This window comes from Saimiri boliviensis, chromosome 5, assembly GCF_048565385.1.
Source record: "Saimiri boliviensis isolate mSaiBol1 chromosome 5, mSaiBol1.pri, whole genome shotgun sequence".
In the NCBI taxonomy this organism is placed as follows: domain Eukaryota; kingdom Metazoa; phylum Chordata; class Mammalia; order Primates; family Cebidae; genus Saimiri; species Saimiri boliviensis.
Window position 1 is genome coordinate 50,548,322 of NC_133453.1, and position 9,478 is coordinate 50,557,799.

Sequence of the window (9,478 nt, forward strand, 5' to 3'; positions counted from 1 at the left end):
TGACTACATCTTGTGGCTCCCAAAGCTAAGGTTGAGCGTTTGATCCCTACAGAGGCCATTTAAATTTAGAGAACAAAAAGCTCTATTCTCTGCTCCCAGACTTTACCCCAAATCCCTGCCAGGTGTCTGCCCTCTGGTCAAAATGAGAAATTGGCAAAGGGGTACAAACATATCACAGTATTGGGAAACCACAAAAGGTCACCCCTTTATCATGATGCTCTTTCTTTTTATGTGCTTACAATATTCTGATGTAACTTATAGAGAATAAATCCTACACTTTTTACTCTCTGGATATTTACTGCTGGAAATCTGAGGAAACTATAATGAGCTCTGCAATGCCAGTTATAAAATTTATTATCTTATTCTATGTTCAGAGATTTTTCTACTTGCCGATATTACCCTCTTGGTAATAAACAATGAAGAAACGTATCTTCTGAGTTATATTAATCTGTATCTTTAGAATAGGAAATAATACCAGCCAGTCAAAAGTTCAGCATAATTTTCAAAATAATAAATGGCATTAAACTATGTAAAAATAATTACATGCACAAAATGGCATAATAAGAATGACCTTCAATATGTACTGATAATTTAATCAGAAAACAAGTTTCTCAAATTATAGATGAAAATTCTCTACTAGCATCACAATCTTAACTTTTAATTCAGATCTTCCTAATTTTTATTTTCCTAATTACTTGGCACTAAAAATAATTTAATACAACAAATAAAAATATTTTTACTTCAAATGCTTGCCTAAACAATATAAAATCATTTTAGTTTTTGAGGAAGTAATATTTCATATTTTAAATATGTAGTACAAATTAAAGTTGACTTATTTAAATTACAATAAGAGCTGTATAAGGATTAATAAGATTTAAGTACAGTTTATATTATTGCCAAAATAGACTTTTATTTTTCAAATGTCACAAATATCTTTTACTATTTGTAGATTTATTTCTTTTATGAAGTAGTCAAATGAATCAGCTCACCCTTGACTGTAACAAAATACTGCTTGGTGACTTGTGACAGACAGGGTTTTAACCTCTGACAGCGAGATTCATTGTGGAGCAAGAGCCAATCATAGATCCTGACGACACTTGTCTCATCTAAGTTGGAATATAAAAAGCCACTTGGAATACAGTATAAAAGATTCACTGGTGTGGCAAGTTGTCTCTCAGACTGTACATGCATTAAAATTGTGCTTGGCACTATTCAAAAGCAAAAGAAGAGTAAAAAGAAGAAATAAGAATAAGAAAAAAAAGATTATATGGATTTTAAAATCATGCAAAAACTGCAACTCTATGTTTATATTTACCTGTTCATGCTGATTGTTGCTGGTTCAGTGGATCTAAATGAGAACAGTGAGCAAAACGAAAATGTGGAAAAAGAGGGGCTGTGTAATACATGTACTTGGAGACAAAACACTAAATCTTCAAGAATAGAAGCCATAAAAATTCAAATCCTCAGTAAACTTCGTCTGGAAACAGCTCCCAACATCAGCAAAGATGCTATAAGACAACTTTTACCCAAAGCTCCTCCACTCCGGGAACTGATTGATCAGTATGATGTCCAGAGGGATGACAGCAGTGATGGTTCTTTGGAAGATGACGATTATCACGCTACAACAGAAACAATCATTACCATGCCTACAGAGTGTAAGTAGTCCTATTAGTGTATATCAACAGTTCTGCTGACTGTTTTTCTGGTGTTTATGAGAAACAGATCTATTTTCAGGCTCTTTTAACAAGCTGTTGGCTTGTATGTAAGTAGAAAGGGAAAGAGTTTCTCTTTTTAAAGATTTCATGAGAATATATTAATGAGACAGAAATCTGTTGCATTATTTGTTTTCTTGTAGATATAAAAACTAAAAAATAAAATACTTGCATAGCATTGGTTTAATAAGGCAAGTATAGATAGCATGCTTATGCTTTCACAGTAATACCACCAAGGCAACGACTGGAAGATACTACAAGCAATGTTTAAAACTTACATTATATTTTATAATTGTATTTGGTTGTGTAAAATTTGCGTCTACAAGAAGTTTTTTTCACTAATAAGAAAACAAAAAGAAACTTGCTGGATGTTTAAGCTTACTTGAGCACTGCTGAAAACCTAAAGTGATTTCTGTTATTTGAAACTCTCTCGGTATTTTTGTTGTTCTTCACAGTTAAAAGTTTAATTTTGAAAGTATCACACTGAAGAGTATGTTAAAAATTAAACATCTTAATGTATTAGAGCAATAATGAAGTAAACGTAGCATAATGATCATCATGAACTAAATATCAGAAAATGCCTAAGAAATAAAGATTTTAATTGGGTAGGTTATGGCTCACGAAGTCCTCCTTGTACCTTGACCATGGTACTATTGTTGACAGTACCCACTTTGTGTACTTCCAAGCAGGCACAGTGCTTAATTACCTTCTGTAATATTTTATTCTTCCTGAGAGGGAGGGCTTTTACCTGTAGTATCTACATTGCTTCTGACAGATAACATATTTCATACAATTCATTTTATAGTCAGCTCAAAAGAGTACTTTCTCCAGGAAAGAGAAACAGGCACCTTGACAGAGAAGGCGTGGCAAGAAAAATTTTGTGTTATGTTATCTGTTATCTTGCTTTCGTATAATGCTTTATATACTTTAAACAAGACTCAAAACAGTTTTAAAATATTATTTTCCTTATTAAGTAATCAGGTTACAATGCAGCAAAGAATTTTCATTTAAGACTCTGCTATCAAATAGTTCTGGAATAGATTTACCTTTTATAGACAACTTTGGAAAACCAAAATAAAAGAAATTGTTAGTGCTTGTGCCTACATGAACAGCCTGCCCCTAAGACAATACTTTTGAACTTTTGAGATAGCCTGGCTATAACATCAAAATTTTTGTGCTAATTACCTGCCTGATTTTGCTTCTTTAAAAGGCTATTCTAAAGCCAAAATGTAACAGATGTACTGTGTTTTCTACTAATTCCCGAGGCTCAGTAAAGTTGCTCAGTGTGTCTTGTTCCCAGGTAATTCAGGCCTGGGGGAAGGGTTCCTTCTTCCAGACTGATTGGTACAGCTGCTCAGTAAGTGTAACTACTCAGATTCCCAAAGAATTCTAAGTGGTTGTTCCTCCACAGTGTCTCTTGCTCTCTGTAATCATCATCATTTTAAAATTTCATTCAGTGTTCATTACTTCATAGAATCTTCCTTTGTCCATAGTTCTCTGGAAGGGGAATAGATTCCTGAAGAGCAGCTGAAAATACATATATCTGAGCAATTCTGAAAGTTAGGGTCATTATTTTCTTTGACATTTTTTTTCTGAGGTATAAAGTTCCACACAGTATTTCATTTTAAAAGACTGAATAGGCATACATGATCTTAATATTTTTTAATGTTCAACTATTAACTTGGAGGGCTTTTGTTCACTTTTTAATGGGCAATAATTTCAGTAATTCTTCTTTTCTTATTCATTTATAGCTGATTTTCTAACACAAGTGGATGGAAAACTCAAGTGTTGCTTCTTTAAATTTAGCTCTAAAATACAATACAATAAAGTAGTAAAGGCCCAATTATGGATATATTTGAAACCCGTCAAGACTCCTACAACAGTGTTTGTGCAAATCCTGAGACTCATCAAACCCATGAAAGATGGTACAAGGTATACTGGAATCCGATCTCTGAAACTTGACATGAACCCAGGCACTGGTATTTGGCAGAGCATTGATGTGAAGACAGTGTTGCAAAATTGGCTCAAACAACCTGAATCCAACTTAGGCATTGAAATAAAAGCTTTAGATGATAATGGTCATGATCTTGCTGTAACCTTCCCAGAATCAAAAGAAAATGGGCTGGTAAGTGATAACTGAAAATAACATTCTAACAACCTTATGTTTTTATTCATAATATGAATGAGCAATATTGGAAAACAGCTACAGATTTCCTAAGCTCATGAGCCAGACAAAGGTAACTTACCCTAGTGGTAACCCTGTACCCAATAAAAGTAGGTGTCCAATTTTATATCCTATGAAACACTCCCTTGATACTCTTACTTTGCATGAAGATTTTAGAATAAAATTATACCATACTTAACTTCTTAAGAAGTTCTTTTGAACTGGGAATGAAATATAAAATGCTTTCCTTTCATATGATATATGATTGTGTGAATTAAAATATTAACTCTATATAGTGGATTTTAGCACATAAACAAATCAAAACTTTTTTTTCTCCCAGAAGGGTGCCAAATGTGTTAAAAATTTTGGACTTAGCATAAAACAGATAAACTTCTAAAATTATAATGAAAAAATGTTTTATTATGAGAAATTAATTAAGAGTGATGGTTATAGGCTTATATTTTATTAAATATACTTAGGATTCCTTATAATAAACATGTTCAATATTTGTAGTATGTCAGTGCCCTGATGTGTGCATATATTTCTTTTTGGAATACTCCTAATAAAATTTCAATTTACAGACTAGTTAACCTTTGCCACCTAGCTTCTTTTAATTATTATTATTATACTTTATGTTCAGGGGTACATGTGCAGATCATGCAGGTTTGTTACATAGGTATGCATGTGCCATATTTCTGAGCTGCCTTAGCATTCTTGTGCAAGAGTTTACTCAGGGAAAGCCAACTAACTTAGTATCAGGCCAAGTAAATGACAATACCTTAAATATTACAAAAATTAATAAAAACATTTTAATACCTAGTACAAATTTAGAGTTACTCTTCTGGCTAACCTATGTTTCTGTTTACTTCTATTTTCAAACACTTAATGTGATCACATCTTTTTATGTTCATCTATTGACATAATTTACAAAAGACGATTATACTTGTAAACAACAAGCATGTTATGTTTTTAATCTTTAAATGATCTTGGTTATAAAGATTATATAATTAGCAGATCAGATCTACTTTAAATAAAAATATTCTTTAAAATTTTATAAAATATTTTTTATTTTTATTATTTACTTATTAATTGTGTATATATATGTATGTATACACAAACACACACACACATATGTTTTACTTCAATAGTTTTGGGGGTACAAGTGGCTTCTGGTTACATAGATGAATTGTATAGTGCTGAAGTCTGAGATTTTGGCACACCCATCACTCCAAGTAGTGTATATTGCACTAATATGTAGTTTTTAATCCCTCATACCCTCACCCTCCCCACTTCTGAGTCTCCAGAATACCTGTACTACTCTGTATGTCTTTGCATACCCATAGCTTAGCTCCCACTTATAAATGAGAACATACGGAATTTGGTTTTCCATTCCCTTAGAATAATGGTCTTCAGCGCCATCCAATTTGCTGCAAAATATATTACTTCATTCATTCTTTTTTATAGTTAAGTAGTAATCCATGGTGTATATATACCCCATTTTCTTTATCCATTCATCTGCTGATGGGCACTTAGGCTGATTTCATGTCTTTACAACTGTGAATTGTGCTGCAATAAACGTGTGTAGGTGTCTAAAAGACTATACAATTTTCTAAATGATTTAGTTTTCTTCATATATGCTACAGTAAATGTTAATGACTCCCAAAATGATATCATTATTTTTGATAGTCTTAAACAACAATACCTACAAGAGCTATTTTCAGTTAGATATGGGTTAAAAACTACTGTCAATTATTTAAGAAAGTGTTCCTTTTTGTAGGTAGCATTTTAATGCTCAAAACTGATAATATGACAAGTGGTTGATATGATGTATTCCTCATATTTTTTCATGTAAAGGGAAACAAAGTCTCAAATACATTAAAAGATTGGGGCAGAGGCAGTACTAACCATTTTTAAATATCCGAATAGGAACATTTTCCAGTGAAAGAATACAGGAAATATCATCATCTCTTCTTCTGAATTTGTCCTTCTCTCTTTTGCCCTGGCTTTATTGTTCAAGTTCCCCTGAGTGAGAACCTAGAGAATGGAGGCTGGATGGCTATACCTATCCCCCGGAGTTGCCAGGCATATTCAGTGAACATATTTAATCATGAAGCAAGAAGAGAGGGAGCTCAGCTCTTTCCTTCATGCCCCATTTCTCCTTCTTTTTTCTTCCCTCCTTTCCTTCTTCCCTACCTTTCTTCCCTTAAGTATTTTCAGGGCATTCATTATACGCCAGGCAGTCTGGTACTCAAACTTGGAAAAATAAAAATTAAAAAGACACGGGACTGACCTTAGGGAAATTTGTATTGTTGTTAAATTCTTTTGAGATGTAAGGGGGAAATTGAGCCTAGTGTAAATTAACATTCCTTAATGCTGTGCCTTTTAAAAATAAATGTGGTATGAACAAAATTATTAGTTTATTTCTTTAATAATGATTTCTTAAGGTAGGTAGAGAAGTGTTTCCAGGTCTATTGATATGACTGATTGTCTTTCCTTTTCTTACAGAATCCCTTTTTGGAGGTCAAGGTAACAGACACACCAAAAAGATCCAGAAGGGATTTTGGTCTTGACTGTGATGATCACTCAACAGAAACGCGATGCTGTCGTTACCCTCTTACTGTGGATTTTGAAGCTTTTGGATGGGATTGGATTATCGCTCCTAAAAGATATAAGGCCAATTACTGCTCTGGAGAGTGTGATTTTGTATTTTTACAAAAATATCCTCATACTCATCTGGTACACCAAGCAAACCCCAAAGGTTCAGCAGGCCCTTGCTGTACTCCCACAAAGATGTCTCCAATTAATATGCTGTATTTTAATGGCAAAGAACAAATAATATATGGGAAAATTCCAGCCATGGTAGTAGACCGCTGTGGGTGCTCATGAGATTTATATTAAGTTCATAACTTCCTAAAATATGGAAGGCTCCCCTCAACAATTTTGAAGCTGTGAAATTAAGTACCACAGGCCTAGAGTATGCTACAGTCACTTAAGCATAAGCTACAGTATATAAACTAAAAGGGGGAATATACGTGATGGTTGGCATTTAACCATCCAAACAAATCATACAATAAAAAGTTTTACGATTTCCAGAGTTTTTGAGTTAGAAGGAGATCAAATTACATTTATGATCCTATATATTACAACATGAGTGAGGAAATGAAAGCAATTCTCCTTGCATTCTGATGAATTAAAGGAGTATGCTTTAAAGTCTATTTCTTTACAATTTTGATTAATATTTACAGAAAAATCTACCTACAGTTTTGGTAAAATGCAGGATTGGTATATACTGTCATTCGAATCATCCTTAAACACTTCAATTTATATTACATGATCGCATACTTGGTAAGATAAAACTCCACAAAAATAGGGATGGTGCTATATATGCAAGTTCCAATTCCTACTGTAATTGACACAATAGGTTAACAATCCATGCCAATGGTGCTAATACAATAGGCTGAGTGACTGAGGTTATCAGGTTTATCAAATAAAAAAATTCAGTAAAACAGTAAAGTTCTCTTTTCTTTGGGTGCATTTTCATACACCTCCAAATGAGAAACAGATTTTCTTTAAGGTAAGAAGAATCATTTTTCTAGAGGTTAGCTTTCAATTCTGTAGCATGCTTAGAGAAAGTGCATTATCTTAAAAGTCAGTCAAATAGTATTTGTTTTTATCAAAATTTCAAAATAACATACTTGGAGAACAATGTAATTTCGTCTTTGGAAAATGACAATACTGTCTTTATAACACTGCAGTTTTTATGGCAAAATAATAGAAATGATTGAATCTATCAATATTGCATAAAAAGACTCAATGCATTTATATCATATGTATTCAACATTGTTTTGTAAATAAGCATCTCCTTTTTTATTTGCTTTGGTAATTTTTAGACTAAGGACATTTCAAATTAAGTATTAAGGCACAAAGATATGTCATGCATCACATAAAAGCAACTACTTATATTTCAAATCAAATTAGCAGATTAAATGGTAGTCTTAAAACTCCGGAGGTTAATGATTAGATGGTTAAATTACAATCATTTTATATTTTGTTACATTATTAACATTCACTTATGGATTCATGATGGCTGTATAATGTGAATTTGAAATTTCAGTGGTTCATTGTCGTTGTGTTCAAATCTCAGTATTTCATTATATTAATACTTGCAGTCATTACTAAGCATATCAAAATAATTGACTCTGTTATCTGAAATGAAGACTAATAAGCTGATGCTATCTCAACAATAACTGTTACTTTTATAATTTGATAATGTTAATCAAATTTATTGTACTACGACTAAATGAAATTATTTCTTATATCTAATGTGTAGAAACAATATAAGTTATATTAAACTGTTTTCACATTTTCTGAAAGACACAACAGTTTTTATTATAATGATTAATTCTGGATTTCTGATTTTCACTTTATTATGGAAGTCTAATGGGTTAGCACAAAAGTTTGATTGAGGAATTTTAAGTCTGCTACTCTGGTTCTCAGGAGTTAAATTCCTATTAAATTGGTCCTGGTCAAGTTGCTTTATACATATGAAAGCAAGGACTAGTTATATCTGTTTCAGTTCTTCTTATCTTGACCTGAAAACTATTTATATGTTTTCATAGGTTCAATTTCCAAATGCATTGCAGTTGTCAAAGGTACATAGTTCTACTGAAGCCACAGAGATACAAGAAAGCTACATCTTTTCTTACCACTTAATGATACTGGTATCTTTATCTCAACTTTCACCAGTTTTCACCAAAATTCACCAATTTTCAAATTGAATTGCAAAACAGTTGTAAAGTACCTAGAAATCCTTAAGTGCAGTAACATATATAAATATTTTTGAAGTGATCCCTCCTCTCCACCCTCCATCAGTTTAGTAACTTAGTTATAAAGCAGTTACTAAGTTTAATAGGGAAGATAATTAAAATTCTATGTGTTAACATAGCTAGTTTATAATTAATATAAATATTTCAATAATTTATATTTGCATATTAGTTATATACAAAATAGAAATCTTAATTCAAATACTGATTAAACTATAATAAAATCCATTTCAAATATCAAATGATCACTTTTAAAAATAAAACGCATGCATACTACCAATAATATAACCAAGAAATGAAACTACAGGCAATGATAAGCAAGTCACGACTTGCCTGGCATATGAAAGAGAGTGTTGAAATTTCACTTGCATGATCACTCAGTTCCAGTTTATACACTACAGAACATATCAAAGCAAACTATACTATTTTGGCCATCCCTGAGTAAAACGTCAAGCAATGGAAATGGTACCAAATTTAGTTCATTGATACCTCAGTGGCATTTTGCAGAGGAAGACTTTGGAAAATGAGTATATTATGAAAATGAGTAGAGAAGTTTATATTGGTTGCCATTCAAATCACTAGACAGAAGGAGTATTTAAATATATTTTTCTAGATAACACATCAAAATACTTCAATAGTATCACATCCTGTCAAGAATACAAGATGTTCTTGAACGTAAGATTTTACATACGAGCCTGCCCAATTTATATGACAGGCATAAAATGTATATATAATAATGGCAGACAACTCCTTAATAAGATAACTTATAAAGGTTAACT

The 9,478-nt window shown here is 32.2% G+C and overlaps 1 protein-coding gene across 1 annotated transcript; it reads left to right on the forward strand.

Moving 5' to 3' along the window:
- The first annotated feature begins 1,167 nt into the window (after positions 1-1,167).
- On the forward strand, positions 1,168-8,222 carry MSTN (myostatin). The gene is made up of 3 exons (XM_003940822.4): positions 1,168-1,655; positions 3,464-3,837; positions 6,382-8,222. Exons 1-3 carry the CDS (start codon positions 1,268-1,270, stop codon positions 6,760-6,762), a joined length of 1,143 nt encoding a protein of 380 aa, XP_003940871.1. The 5' UTR covers positions 1,168-1,267; the 3' UTR covers positions 6,763-8,222.
- The last annotated feature ends 1,256 nt before the right edge of the window (positions 8,223-9,478 follow it).

What these genes read in the sequence shown, in the direction of transcription:
- MSTN (XM_003940822.4), top strand. Translation starts at nt 1,268, where the DNA reads ATGGATTTTAAAATCATGCAAAAACTGCAACTCTATGTTTATATTTAC. An exon ending in CATTACCATGCCTACAGAGT is followed by an intron (nt 1,656 to 3,463) that starts GTAAGTAGTCCT and finishes ATTCATTTATAG; the next exon opens with CTGATTTTCTAACACAAGTG. An exon ending in AATCAAAAGAAAATGGGCTG is followed by an intron (nt 3,838 to 6,381) that starts GTAAGTGATAAC and finishes CTTTTCTTACAG; the next exon opens with AATCCCTTTTTGGAGGTCAA.